This window comes from Thalassophryne amazonica, chromosome 5 (assembly GCF_902500255.1).
Source record: "Thalassophryne amazonica chromosome 5, fThaAma1.1, whole genome shotgun sequence".
Lineage (NCBI taxonomy): Eukaryota > Metazoa > Chordata > Actinopteri > Batrachoidiformes > Batrachoididae > Thalassophryne > Thalassophryne amazonica.
Genome location: NC_047107.1, coordinates 104,829,599 through 104,845,285, shown reverse-complemented (window position 1 = coordinate 104,845,285; position 15,687 = coordinate 104,829,599). Strand labels below are relative to the sequence as shown.

General features: G+C 42.1%; 1 protein-coding gene across 4 annotated transcripts in view; it reads right to left on the bottom strand.

Moving 5' to 3' along the window:
- Positions 1–15,687, bottom strand: part of unc5db (unc-5 netrin receptor Db) — a 751,148-nt gene that overhangs the window by 268,840 nt on the left and 466,621 nt on the right. For 3 of the 4 annotated variants that reach the window (XM_034171021.1, XM_034171024.1, XM_034171022.1), the window contains exons 3-4: positions 8,181–8,324; positions 2,151–2,254 (exon numbers count right to left, since the gene is read on the bottom strand). In XM_034171021.1, the coding sequence (XP_034026912.1) occupies positions 2,151–2,254; positions 8,181–8,324 (248 nt within the window). The remainder of the gene's footprint in view (positions 1–2,150; positions 2,255–8,180; positions 8,325–15,687) is intronic. The other variant, XM_034171023.1, reaches the window with a different exon arrangement.

Sequence of the window (15,687 nt, the reverse complement as noted above, 5' to 3'; positions counted from 1 at the left end):
TGATCACTCCTTTTTAGATGCAGACTAATGAGCAGATCTGATATGATGCAGGTGTTAGTTTTGGGGATGAAAATTTACAGGGTGATTCCATAATTTTTTCCTCAGAATTGAGTGATTCCATATTTTTTTCCTCTGCTTGGTCTAAAAAAGTAACCGTTACTGACTGCCACAATCTTTTTTTCTTGATTTCTTATAGTGTTTCTTAAAGCCAGAAAGGTGCCATTTGAAATGACTTTAGTTTTGTGTCATGTCTGTAATCTGCTTTTTTTTCTACAAAATTAAACAACTGAATGAACATCCTCCGAGGCCGGTGATTCCATAATTTTTGCCAGGGGTTGTAAATGTGAGCACAGCCATTCATATTGCAAATTCGGCGCATTGTTTGGCATTGGGAAAAATTTGTCAGGACTAAGTGCAAACTTTCCAAATTTGAAAAATGCAGAGGAATCTGCTCAGTGAGATTATCAAGGATGGCCATGTACAGATTTCTGTAGTGCTCCTGGAGGTCCAGGATTTGGGAGAGATAGCGCTCTCTGATGGGCTCATCTCGTGGGTTGGATGCGAGACCTGCTGTTTTGGCATAAACAACTTGGAAAGCCCCCTCTGACCTCTTCTCTTTGACAAAAGAAAGAAGAGACTTAAAATTCTTTTCTTGCAGTCAAGAACATCCATGACCCTTTGATGGACGAAAGACCACATCAGTCTCTGAGAAGATTTGTTCATATGTGTACAACATGAACACAAACTCACAATCCTCTAGTTTCATTACAAACCTTTGGCACAATCCAGTGTGTCATCATCCATTGTCTTAGGAGGCCATCATAGTTGTTTGGCACAGTTCTCTCTATATGTGATGTGAAATAGTGAGTACTCATTTTTTCCGAGTATTTCCGACAGCATTTACGTAGCTTTGAGGAAAACATCCCAATGCACACTTGAATGGAATGTAGCTGCTGACGTTAAGAATGGAGCCACAGATTAATTGCAAAGTTTACAGAACTGTGATGTTGTGTTATGATAACTCATTTTTAAGTGATAGCTGTTAATTCTGATGCAGTCACAGTAAAAGCAGCAGCCGCTCTCCACTGTGAGAAGACTTAGTGTGCATGCATGTCCATCATGAACGCAGTCTGTTAAAAACGGTCTCTGCTAGAGGCATGCTTATAAGTGTTATAAGAAATACATGTGATCAGGCAGCCTGAAAAACAGGAGTGAGTTCTATGTGCACGTTTACAGTGGGAGCTATAACAGGGTTAAAACAGCATACTACGCTGGTACAGAGAACAGACTCCGCACACATCAAGATCCAAAAGCAAGCAGACTCAAAGTAAAATAAAAATAACAAAGCCTACCGGCTCCACTGAGGAAAACAAAATAGAAAAGGTAAAAAAATAAAAAAATAAAAAAATGAACAGGGGACTCACTCACTTGTACAATGATTTCCAACATTAATAATGTCCAGGTCCACACCATGAAAGAAGTCATCATGCATGAATATCACGTGATCACCAGCCGGAAAATAATGTCCAAGTCCACTCCATCAAAGATGTCATCACACACAGAGCCCGTGCGATCACCAGCTGGAGAATAATGTCCTATGGCAGCTCTCCCGTCAGCTCCTAACAATGTTCTATCACAATTTTGGCACATTAGATAGAAAATCCATTATCTCCTGAAAATAACATATACAGGGTTGTAGTGCTGAGCACGCTTTTATATAGACTAGAGATGTTAACCTTGTATGTTTGTCATGTCCAACGACTGTCTGTACTGGTCCAACACCATCTTCGTGGACTGATGGGTATTACCTGGAAAGACTTCTTCTACAGAATCAGACTGTCTTATCTCAACTGGAAAACGTATTCCACAGAGCACCGGCACCATATGAAAATGCTCAGTGGTTGACCTCTTTAACTGGTTTTCAGTGAATTTGCTTTTACATAGAATTTGACTAAAATCTCTGCACAACTCATTTCGAAATGTTTGCTGCAAGTGTGCAATCCAGCAGGATCTAAACCCACCCTATCAGTCTCTGAAGTGTCAGAGGAGGCAGCACTGGGGGTCGAGTCGACAGTAACTCTCGTAGCATAACAACATCCATGAGAATGTAAATATGTTCTGCTCAATGGGAGCATATGCATGTGTCTTACCTCAGCCACAGGAACTCCCTCTGGAGGGCGACAGTGCAGGACGATCATCCCATTGATTGGCACCTCCTTCCCCTGGGGGTCTTGCTCAAAGTTTTTCCTCAGGTCTGTGCAGAGAGATAAGAGGCAGCTGTCAAGTGTCAATTCTTATGGTTAGCTTGGCCTCAATCCTCCTCAGTGCTAACATGCCAGCTCACCCCTGACTCTCCATGTGATGACCTTCAAAACCCCCCTACAGCCTGTCGAGGATAGAGAGGATCCTAGGGCTCTCTGCGAGGTAATCTGTTGAGAAGGTGGTTTGGAGGATACACCGAACGAAGAAAGGGAGCCTGTGATCATCCAGTGCATTCATGTGCATACGATAGTGATGGATCCGGCCTACTTTCAAGAATGGTTTTGATGGCGTTGCACTGAAAACCTTTTAAATTCTGCTTGAATGAGTGTCATGCACCCTTGGTGTCTAAGAGTCCCCTTTATATGAAGGATTTAAATACAAAAAGGAAACTTTGTGCAAAAAGACTGAAATACAATCTGAAACACAACGCAAATCTTTGGACATTACACCATCACTCTAGCTTCCTTTAAGATATGGTTGATGATGTTTTACAGGGCTACAGTCCATGCACTGGTCTTTAGAAAAAAAAAAATGCCTCTGCTGTTATTTAGTCCTATGTGAATCCCCTGTTCAAATTCTTTAGGGGTCTGCATAAACATTTCACCTCCAAACCCCTCAAATCTCAACACAGTGAGTCTGAACAGTTGATTAAATCTTGAAGCTGAGAAACCTTTACAAAATCTTAGTCCCCCGCCAGTGCAATAAAAACTTTAAACTCACTCTTTCTGTGTTTGCAGGAGAATTGGAATTTTATTGTATTTTTCTCATGATGCATTACCTCCATTTTATTTGTTTTATATTGATTTCACCAAAACAAGATTTAGTTGGCATTTAATGCCTTTTTCAGCCCAGTTGCAAGAAGATTTGGCATTCTAGAGGGGACAATAAACTGAACTGAGAGCATTTATTTCAGAGAACTGATTATTTCTACAATAGGATAGGATCAATTTGTAACCCAACAAAGTCTGTTTGCACAGTTTGACTTGGACAAGGGATCTGACAAGTAGTGTATGTGCTGCAAAGAACCAACAGAACCAACCATACAACCAATATGTACATCCTGCAAATCACAACTCACTCAGCAGCCTGACAACCCAAATTAAACTCATCGACAAGGCAAAAGAGTGTAGCTCCTACTTTAATCATCATAATGTAATTCTCAGGTGTTACATTTATTTTAATATTAACAGCAGGAGATTTTATTGTTAGTTGGGGTGAGGGCATAGCCACTCCAGCAGGGAAATAAATAAAACAAAAGAAAACATTCTTGTGTTCAACTGATACCATTTTCAATCATCCAAGTCTTAAAACTTTAAAAGTTCTCACCCTGTCCAGGAGTGTAAGCCCTAATATCCAATGGAGTAATCTAATTTCCGACACACACATAGTGACAGATTTGGAGGTGCTGATTCTTATCCCAGTCGCTTCACACTTGCTCAGTGTGCATTGGAGGTCACCACCAGATTTAGCCAATAGAAGCACATCATCTGCAAAAAGCAGAGATGCAACTCTGAGGTCACCAACTGGATACCCACTGCTCTCTGACTGTGCCTTGAAATCCTGTACATGAACATAACATCACAAACAGGATTGGTGACAAGGGGCAGTCTTGGTGGAGTCCAACACCCACCAGAAGCATGTCTGACGTAGTGCTGAGAATGCGGACACAGCTCCTACTTTGGTCATATAGAGACTGGATTGCACATTGCAACAAATCCGGTATCCCATACTCCCACAGCACACCTCACAGGATACCCTAAGGGACTCATTCTTACCCCTTTTCCAAGTGCACAAAAGACATGTAGACTGGTTGGTCAAACTCCCAAGACCCTCTCATATCCTTGTGAGGGTAAAGAGCTGGTCTACTGTTCCATGACCAGGACAGAACCCACATTGCTACTCCTGAATCTGAGGTTTGACTAATGGTCTAGTACGCTAGTATCTCTAGTACTGTGGCATAGGCTTTCCCAAGGAGGATGAGAAGTGTGATTCCTCTATAATTGGAAAATACTCTCCAGTCCCCCCCCCCCCCCTTTTTTTTTTTTTTTTACAGATGGGGAGGTGATGGGGGATTAAAGCGTTGGGCTTGAGACCAGAGGATCCTCTGTTCAAATCTCAGCCTGACCAGAAAATCACGAAGGGCCCTTGGGCAAGGTCCTTAATCCCCTAGTTGCTCCTGGTGAGTATAGTGAGTACCTTGTATGGCAGCACCCTCACATCGGGGTGAATGTGAGACAATATTTGTAAAGTGCTTTGAGCATCTGTTGCAGACAGAAAAGCGCTATATACAGTGAGGAAAATAAGTATTTGAACATCCTGCGATTTTGCAAGTTCTCTCACTTAGAAATCATGGAGGGGTCTAAAATTTTAATTTTAGGTGCATGTCCACTGTGAGAGACATAATTCCCCCCCCCAAAAAAAAATCCGGAAATCACAATGTATGATTTTTTTAATAATTTATTTGCATGTTACTGCTGCAAATAAGTATTTCAACACCTGCCAATCAGCAGAAATTCTGGCCCTGAAAGACCTGTTAGTCCGCCTCTAAAAAGTCCACCTCCACTCCACTTATTATTCCAAATTAGAAGCACCTATTTGAGGTGTTTAGCTGCATAAAGACACTTGTCCACCCCACACAATCAGTAAGACTCCAACTACTAACATGGCTAAGACCAAAGAGCTGTCAAAAGACAACAGAGACAAAATTGTAGACCTGCACAAGGCTGGAAAGGGCTACGGGGTAATTGCCAAGCAGCTTAGTGAAAAAAGATCAACTCTTGGAGCAATTATTAGAAAATGGAAGAAGCTAAACATGACTGTCCATCTCCCTCGGACTGGGGCTCCATGCAAGATCCCACCTCGTGGCGTATCAATGATCCTAAGAAAGGTGAGGAATCAGCCCAGAACTGCATGGGAGGAGCTGGTCAATGACCTGAAGAGAGCTGGCACCACTGTTTCCAAGGTTACTGTGGGTAATACACTAAGATGTCATGGGTTAAAATCATGCATGGCATGGAAGGTTCCCCTGCTTAAATCAGCGCATGTCCAGGCCCGTCTTAAGTTTGTCCATGACCATTTGGATGATCCAGAGGAGTCATGGGAGAAAGTTTTGTGGTCAGATGACACCAAAATAGAACTTTTTGGTCTTAATTCTACTCGCCGTATTTGGAGGAAGAAGAATGCTGAGTACCATCCCAAAAACACCGTCCCTACTGTGAAGCATGAGGGTGCAAGCATCATGCTTTGGGGGTGTTTTTCTGCACATGGGACAGGAAGACTGCACTGTATTAAGCAGATGATGACCGGGGCCATGTATTGCGAGATTTTGGGGAACAACCTCCTTCCCTCAGTTAGAGCACTGAAGATGGGTCATGGATGGGTCTTCAAATATGACAATGACCCGAAGCACACAGCCAGGATAACCAAGGAGTGGCTCCGTAATAAGCATATCAAGGTTCTGGAGTGGCCTGGCCAGTCTCCAGACCTAAACCCAATAGAAAATCTTTGGAGGGAGCTCAAACTCCGTGTTTCTCAGTGACAGCCCAGTAACCTGGCTGATCTAGAGAAGATCTGTGTGGAGGAATGGGCCAAAATCCCTGCTGCAGTGTGTGCAAACCTGGTGAAAAACTACAGGAAACGTTTGACCTCTGTAATTGCAAACAAAGGCTACTGTACCAAATATTAACATTGATTTTCACAGGTGTTCAAATACTTATTTGCAGCAGTAACATACAAATAAATTATTTAAAAAAATCATACATTGTGATTTCCAGAATTTTTTTAGATTATGTCTCTCACAGTGGACATGTACCTAAGATAAAAAATTTCAGACCCCACCATGATTTCTTAGTGGGAGAACTTGCAAAATCGCAGGGTATTCAAATACTTATTTTCCTCACTGTATATGCAGTCAATGTACCCCAGTTTGTCAATCCAGAGGTACTGTCCCTGACTTCCATGCAACATTGTAAATTGTATATTGTATTATCAGCCCAACAATATCCGGAGACTTCACCATCGCAGGACTTGGCCTCTTCCATTAGAATGATGGCATCAGATCTATACGAGTCTACCATCCATGTCTCCTCAACGGAGAGTATGTCAGTTCAGTTGAGGAGATCCTCAAAGTGTTCTTTCCACTGCCTGACAATATCTTCAGTCCAGTTTAGCAGTTGTCTTCCCTTGTTGAACACAGCCTGGGCTATGAACCACCTCCCTTTTCTGAGGTGCTTGACAGTCTGTGGCATGAAGTCTCATAGAGGCAGCCCTGTCGTTTAATGGGGGAAACTCCAAAATAACGGCACTCACCCAGGGACTTGTGAGTATCCCCACACACACACTTGGCACTTCTATCCCCACACAACTCTTGGAAAAGACAGAGTCCAGCCCCTCTCCAGAATTTTGGTTCCAGAGCCTGTGCTGTGCATGGAGGTGATACAACAATTTGTAGTTGGTATCGCTCAACCTGCCATACAAGCTCAGGGTCCTTCCCCGCCAGAGAAGTAAGGTCCCAAGACTTAAGTTCCATAACTGAGTGCCAGTACATGCGGGCATTTGGCCATGTCCACTGCCACAAAAGCAGCACACCAGACTCTCTACAGCAGGTGTGCCCAAGTTCGGTCCGCAAGATCTACCTTACTGACACTCTTACTTGTCTCCTTGCTCCAGCACACCTGAATCCAATGAAAGGCTCATTAAAAGCCTGCTAACAAGTCTTTCATTGGATGTGTTGGAGCAGGGAGACAACTAAGAGTGTCAGGAAGGTAGATCTCGAGGACCAAACTTGGGCACCCCTGCTCTACAAACTCTCTGCAGGTGGTGAGCCCCCATGGGAATGACATTGTGTTGTTTCTATGGGCTGAGCTCGCAAGCGCCCCCCCCCCCCCCCCCCCCCAAATGCCTGGTATCCTTAATCTGGGCGACATGACCACATCCCTAATTGTGCCTATCATAAAGGGTCACATGGCTCGCCCTTTGTCTGTCCCCTCACCTGGGACCGATGTGCTATAGTGGCCCTACCAGGAGCTCCAGACAACACAGCTGTTAGGATCAGTGGAGCAAACAAACCCCTCCACAACAACAAAGTAGCTATCCAGGGAGGGGCATCTTAAACTAATTATTATTTTATTCTAACTGAAGAGCATTTTAAAATGTTAAAACTGAAATGCATGGTGTGCTTGCATCTGGAAATCCGTAGGAATATGCATGAAATATTGTGCTTTCCTTTTTTTTTTTGTATAACATCATACAAAATGCATTGTGAGAATATATTACACAAACAGCACAACTTTAAATGTTGAATTTCCCAGCTGTGTTGAGAATGCCTCAGGACCTCTCAAGAAATGTTATAGAGGACTTGACCCAGGATAGGGAAGTGTGGGAGGAGCTGCCTGATCTACTGTGATGGCAATATGGTCCCAGATAAGTGGCAGAAAATGAATGAATGAACCATGGAGGAAGTGTAACTGTGCCAGAATTATTCCCTTTGTTAAGTGACAAAGGAGCAGTTTTAAACCTGAGTCTTTAACTCTTTGTGATGTCATTCGGCAGACTGAGTAAAGCCAAAATTCAGGAACCATCACTCTGAAATATCTTAAAATCCTTCCTATGCTTTCTGAGTTAGCATGTATGCGGACAGAAAAACAGACAGCAGGTATCCTAAAACCACGACCTCCTTTGTGGGCTGTAACACAATGAAAAAGAAAATCCACAGCTACCTCCTTTACACAGTGGTTGTCCCCATTTCTGGTCTGACCAAGTTATTAAAAACACCAAAAATAAGAGTCCTGCTCAAGGTCATATAAGTTGCAAATTCAACAATATTAATTTAGATCCACACCCATGTTCTTGCCCATATGGACACCAGGAGCCATGTGAGACCTTCTATGGCTGCATGATGCTGATATTTCCATACTCACATGCAATGCGGACAGTAGCCTTGCGACTCTTGGAGGTGCCAAGATGGCTCCAGGCCACACAGAGACACCAGTAGTCCTCGGGGCCATGAAAATCCTCCACCTGCTGACGGGAAACGTTGATCATCACCTCACGTACCTTCAGCCCTGACAAAACACAGAAGATTGTACAGTTAGGCCATGACTTGATGTAGGCTGTTTATTGTCTGCCTTAAGGCTGGTTGTTAGTCCTGTTATCATAGTTGATAATCCGATAACAGATCATTATCGAAGATAATGTTTTCATTATCAGATTATCTTTTTAGATAAATTTAAAAACCATCATCGGACTAATTATCTTCCGATGAATTACTGTCCAATAACTTTTAGACCGATAACGTACTAAATTAAGCTGAACAGTGAAAAACATTTTTAAAACTGTTAAAGCTGTTGAGATCTACCTGTTAAAAGTTTTCTAATAGGCGTAGTGTTCTAACCTCTGCAAACAGAAACCACTCTATCGTCTGTAAGCAAAGGAGAACTGGTAACAACAAAAAAAAGTCATTTCCTTTAACACCTTACTAATATAATCGCAATGTCACCAAGTCATCCAGAGGCATACATGTTTAACTTATGGTTAAATTTTAACCACTCATTTTAGACAAGTTATTTAAAATTATTGTCATGTCTGAAGTTTATAAAGTGAAAATATCAGATATATGTTTTCGTTTTAAAGTAATGTGCTAATTTTTAAGGTTTTGTGAGCACATGCTGTGCCAGGCAGCAATGCATTATGGGTAGCATATGGTAATCTCAGATGTTCACGACAGGACAAATGCATTTCAGACACTCTGTTCAGGGTCCACAGATAACAGCATTAAACTCTAGTGCCTAAAACTCTCATGAATATATTCTCTGGGTTTATAGACGTTAGTGTATTTGCGTTTGTTAAATTCCACGCATCTTAAATGTAGCAGACACGGATTATCTGGAATTTTGTTTGACATTTTTTCAAGGCTGCTACTGCCATCTACTGGCCAGGAGTGTTCATGGCAGTATTAAACGTCTGGGTACATGGCTGCTCTCAAAGTGTTGGTATTGTCCATTGTCCAGGCGCTTTTTGTGTGCATATATGTTAACTTTGTATTCTAAAACTACGGTTAGAAGTAATTCTGACTCCTTATCAGTCCACACGAACGAGGTTGGCATCATGTTTTTTGTTTTTGTGGAAGTGACGACAAGAGAATAAGGCTCTTGATTGGATAGAATTTTAATCAGTGCCGCCACCCAAAGGTTTGGCAGACTAATTACAACACATTTATACGGTTCGATGTGGATGGATTTTTTTTTTAAACGACGTAGTGTGGATGAAGTTTTTTCCCCAAACTGAAAGGGTAAGATATTCGGTTTTACAAATACCCGACAACGTGTGTACATGGCCTTATGTCTGTGAAAGGCACTATATAAATAAATTTACTTACTTACTTACTAATATTGAGTGCACGTTTTACAACATCATAAAAGTTTTAAAACATGCAATTGCGATGACACTTCCAGGGCTCCGTAAAAATGCCTGTTTTTACAAATAAAAATGGAATATTTTACAAAAGCACATTTATCTTTAAACCAACACATGACACACGTCACATTAACGTGTTGGTTTACATAATGGATTACTGAACCAATCACTGTTTAGCACTTTTACCCAGAATGCTTTGCGGTCTGTGTTTGTTACAAAACCTAAGAATTAGTGCCTTGTTCAACATTAAAAGATATAGGTTATATTTTAACTTTGTACAAATGACAGAATTGACATTAATGGAGTTATTCTATCAGTATTTTCAAAAAGCCATAAGTTAGTATGACTTTATTTTTCAAGACCTCTGCCTGACCGGAGTGTTGAAATTGATGTGGAGTTGGCCTTATGGCTGCTCTTGATGTGCCTCTGTGGTGGGAGCGCTGTTGTAAACAAGAGCTTCCAGCAGGGGCAGAATGTTGAAAGAAAAATAATTATGATTAGTAAAGAGTTGATTTCGTGGGTGCTCTCAGGATTTGTCTGTGCTGCTTCCTGCAGGAAGCAGCACAGACAAACATTCTTGCTTATTCTCTAGGTCTTTTACAGCTTTTGATGCTTTCAAAAGCAATCGTGTTGAAAATCAATTTCAGCTCTTTAGTAACTGCAAATGTCCCATAGACAACACCGGAATTTATCGGTTATCGATTATCTGTAACTTCTGATACATTTTTGGGTGGTTTATCGGTTTATCTTTATCAAAGATAACTTTTCAGTTATCTTATTATCTGTTATCGAAGTTAATTTTTTGGTTATCTGTGCCCACCACTGACATTTATGCTATAAAGTTATGAATAACTAGAGGCGTGGTCGCTTTGAGTGACAGTGAGTGTGCTGGGTTGTGCTGGGTCGACCTATCCACCTGCTAGCATTTTCTAACAATTATGAGATAGTATGGCTTACTGTGCGGTAAACTGTACTAACTGCTGTTTATCCCCTATTTCCAATAAGTGAAATTTTAATATTACTTTGATTGTATGTTACGTTGTTAGAATAGAACAGAATATAATAGAGCCTTCATTGTCTTTGTACATATATACATACATACAAGAAATCTGCCTTCTGCATTTAACCATCATAATTACAGTTAGACACAATCCAACCACTTGGAGCAGTGGGCAGCCACACTCTGGCACCCAGGGAGCAACTCCAGATGTCCAGATGTAGAGATGCTGCCTTGGTCAGGGGCAGAGGAAGTAGCAGACCCTACATAGGTAAGTCCCTTCGGCTGCTCCCTTGTTTGCACTCGGGGTCACCACAGCAAATCCAAGGTGGATCTGCATGTTAAATTGGCATCGGTTTTAAGCCGGCTGCCCTTCCTGACGCAACTTCACATTACATGGAGAAATGTGGCAGGGGTGGGATTTGAACCCGCATGTTTTTTTAATTGTGGGAGGAAACCGGAGTGCCCAGACAAAACCAATGGAGACAAGGGGAGAACATGCAAACTCCACACAGAAAGGGCGGGAAGCGATCCCATGACCTTCTTGCTGTGAGGCACCAGTGCTAACCACTAAGGCACCATGCCACCCAGAATTACCAGCTATTGATAGCTTAGTGATGTTAGCTACATTGATAGTTCCACAGTTATAGAGGTGATAGGTGGGCTTGTTCGGGCTTCATTCACCCATTCATGGGTTAAATTCCTTCATGCCCAAGTCACATCATTCTTGCTCATGCTCCACCCCTTCACCCATTTTAGGTGGAGTAATATGATGCCAAGATGGCAACTGCTAGAGCCACTCTATTCCACTCCGTTCCATGAGTTTTTCCTATGAGTGACATCATGGAGGGATTTTTCCTTATAGATCAATTGGCAAGTTTTGATGGTCTTAGATGAAGCCGTACCGGAATAAGAAAAGGTGCAGTTCCTTAACTGGTCCCTTGAGACTGGCTCCAAAAGTGAATAGATTCCTATTCAATTCCATGTTCAAATGTCCAACTTTAGAGCAGAAATAAACATGTTTACAGCCGGGTATAAGGGCCCCTTCACACACAGTGCCAATATGTACAACTCTGGGCGACACCCGTTGGAGCAGCTTGTACGAGTGCACCACAAAACATCGCGCTGACGAGCACCCGATGCGAACGTTCGTGCACACGAGAAAACAGTGCCACCAGCTGCACGATGTGTAACCACATTGCGCAGCTGCTGTGAAGAAAATTAATAAAAAATTTAAAAAGTACATGCTGCGATGGATTTGTGCATGCGGGAATACAGCATCTTTCAACAGCACATCGCACAGCTACTGAAAAAAAAAATTACATGCCACCCACAGGAACTGAACCCGTACCAAAAGCTCTGATTGCTAGTCAGACACTTTACCACTGAGCTATGATGGCTGTTCTGTGAAATCTGAGGGAAACTACCTCATATCTGGAAGGACATGGACGTATTAAAAAAACAAAACAAAACTGCACACCATATAAAAACACCACATTATATTGAATTCCTCTTATCAAGCGCACAATACAAATATGATCCGTCTGTTCCTCTGTAGATGACACATGGTCACAGACATACAGTCATCAAATGACATGGATGATGAAGCAGTTCGCTCTTCTCATGTCCACATCTACTGGTCCGGTGTGTCCAGCTGTCTGCACATGCATGTTCTGCCTGGCACACGTGTCTTGTGGATGCTGTGCTGCAGGACTGACACCGCGTCATGCAGAACAGAGCTCACGTGGGTGGTGTGACAGTCAGATCAAGCTGCCTGTTCTGATCTGACGGTCTGTTTCAACCTGGAAGCAGCCTGTCAATGTCCACACTGTGCATGCGCTCATTTGCTGCAGCCCATCACCACAACGATATATGTTTTTATTTATGTCCACGTATGGACAGCAAGCAGACACATGCGTATCACAGTGGGCAGTTGTTAGTTCATGTCTGTCCAAACACAGTACGTGTTGTCCATGTACAGTACGCGTTAGCACTTTTATCAGCTGTTGGGAGCTTCATCTGTCAGGCCCTGTTAATGCATGATTACTGAGAAAATAAGAGGCTTAGAACTTTTAATGTCCACGCTGAAGCAAACTGTTCCAACAACCACCCCAAAAGTATGATTTAATAAACATAGGAACTGAGGTTAGCCTGTTAGCTAAGCTGATTCAGACTCAAAGATAAAACGATCAGGCATAGAACACCTATGGGTGATATCACACAGGTTTTCAGTTTAATTCACTTTCAATTTATTTAGTTTGTATAGCGCCAAATCACAACAAACCTGGCTCAAGGTGCTTTACACAAGTAAATTCTAACCTTACCAACCCCTACAGCAAGCACACAGGTAACAGTGGTAAGGAAAAACTCCTGCTGATGATATTGAGGAAGAAACCTCAGCAGACCAGACTCAAAGGGGTGACCATGTGCTTGGACCATTTTACCACAAAGGTTTAGAATACCGAACAAAACACAACAGCAATTGATGAGAGTCCATGCAGGCATCTAGTCCACTGTCGGGAGGGGGTGGAGTGGGGTGGGAAGAGTCATCGAGCCAGTCGTTGGATCTGTTCCTACAGCAGAGACTGTCCTACATCCACCACAGAAATCATCCAATCTAGCATGTGGATCCAGCTGCATCTCGGACAGAAAGAAAAATAAAACAGAATCAGTCAGCCAGAAAAACTACACTGAAGGTATAATTCATTAGCATTAAGCAACAGGAAAGCAGAAGAAATACTAGGATGACCAGCACTGACCACTGGCCACTAGCCCTAAGCTTCACTAACAGACCCAGGATTTAGATAAATTTGAGGCAGAGACCCATTCCGTTGCTAATAAAATGAATTTAACCCTATAATGCCAACTGTATCATATTTGGTACAGGATTTTCTGAGATGTCTACATCATCAGTGTGATATTTTTTTCCCCAAGAAACCCATTGCATACAATGAGGTACTTGTAGTGCACAGGCAAAGCACCAGATCAGTATCTTATGCATCAGAGGGCCTTCAGATGAGACTTTCAAAATGGCTGCCAGCAATAAGTGATCCACAGAAATTTCCCAAAGAAACTCCAGCATTTTATAACTTTGAAATGTTATGTTTGCTCTGGATTTAAAATGGATGTTTTTATGCTAGAATGCCCAATGTAGCAAATATGATACAAATAAAAACTTACATATCAAAAAGTTTGTTTTTTTTTTCTTTTTTTGGTGGGTTTGTTAAAAGGTCCAATAAAGACCCCTGTTTCAAAAATTAGAATTTTCTGACAGCTTTTTTTTTTTTCATTTTTTCTTGGTTTTCATGGTTTTTTCATGGTTTCAGGCTAAAATATATTCTTATCTATCTATCTATCTATCTATCTATCTATCTATCTATCTATCTATATATATATATATATATATATATATATATATATATATATATATATATATATATATATATATATATATATATATCTATATATATATATATATATGTATAGTCTGTGGTATAGCCAGATTTCCTCCATTTGCTCCGTAATTTTGTTGTTCTTCCAACCCGCCACCTGACCACAGCGATAAATTCAGCCAATCAGCTTCTTTCTACACGCAACAGTGACAGCACACTGTTGAGTGTTATCAGGGCCGCAAGTCAATGCATTGAAGGGCCTCTGTGTGCTTTGATTACCAATAATTCTCTTCTGTGCATTGGCTAGAAGCTAAACTAAACATTGAAGAGAACTGCTGCATTCTAAACAAGAAGCCTTAAAGAATCGATGCTTGTGTACGTCTGGAGGCTTGCTTCAGTCATCAGTGGGTTTTAAAGGATTAGTTATGCAGAAGATCTTAGTAAGAGCTGACACACTTTTGAAATGGGTGCATTCTTTGCTCTGATTGAGCCCTGAGTGCATTACTAAAGAAACTGGCAGAATTGCCGGCCCTCAGGGGGCCCTACTGTATGTCTTGAGCTCATAATGCTGCTAACAAGAGGAAAGCTAAGTCAGCTGTAGCAGAATTAGTATTAATTATTTGGGCTACACTTAACTGCTTCAAATGGCACATGTAGGCCTGGGATGCAAGCTACACAGAGACAATGGCGCATTGCGTAATGCAAAGAACTGTGCGCACGCTGCACCTCGCACACACAGTTATTATATTGAAAACAAGAAACACACATTCCATTTGAAAATCCTCTTAAGCAGCACGCTGCAAGCTCTCCCCAGCTGAGAGTGCTCCTCGCCTCGCCACGTCGCTTCACATCGCTATACAGGCCCGTTTTTAATCTGAGTCATTGGCTTAGCGCCTGTCACGTTTTCTCTCATCTCCTAAGAGCCTCTGCAGCCTGCAGGCCACACAGCCACAGCTGGATTAAAATCAGATTGGTGAAATGTTTTGGGGACTGCAAAAGACCTATACAAGACCTATAAGTACAACCCGCATGACCCCATCGGGGCCGCCTCTTTGGCATGCATTTTGATTTACCAAAAAAAAAAAAAAATCACTTTAACCTGACATGCTCTGACTAAAGTCAAACAGCCTCACACTGCGACTGCACAGCTTGCGACGTGCCGAGCAGACTTCTGAATGAATACCAATTAAATCCGAGTGAATGGCAGCGGGAAAGCGGCGCAGCATCCATGCTGGTGTTCATGGCAAAATTAAGAAACAGAGAACATTACACAGCGGGAAGCCGCGACTGAGCCGCCTCTTGCAATCGAGGACAGAAAATTACACACACACACACACAAAAAAGGTTTCTTCTTACTTGACACACCAAACACGATGGCGGTGTGTGAAATGCCGATACAAATTAGGCAGATCAACCCGGCAGTGCATCCGGTGACTGGGGGTAGTTTAAGTCATGACTAACAGGTCGGGTGTGTGCGTGTGTTGGGGGGGGGTGCTATTTAAGAGCAGGAATAAATAAAGCATCAACTCTACATTGGGTACGTCTGAGTCGCAGCCCCTGCAGAGCGCGCAAGATGGAAGAATAATTCATAATTTCTCTACGCACAGCAGAGCACTTGCAAGT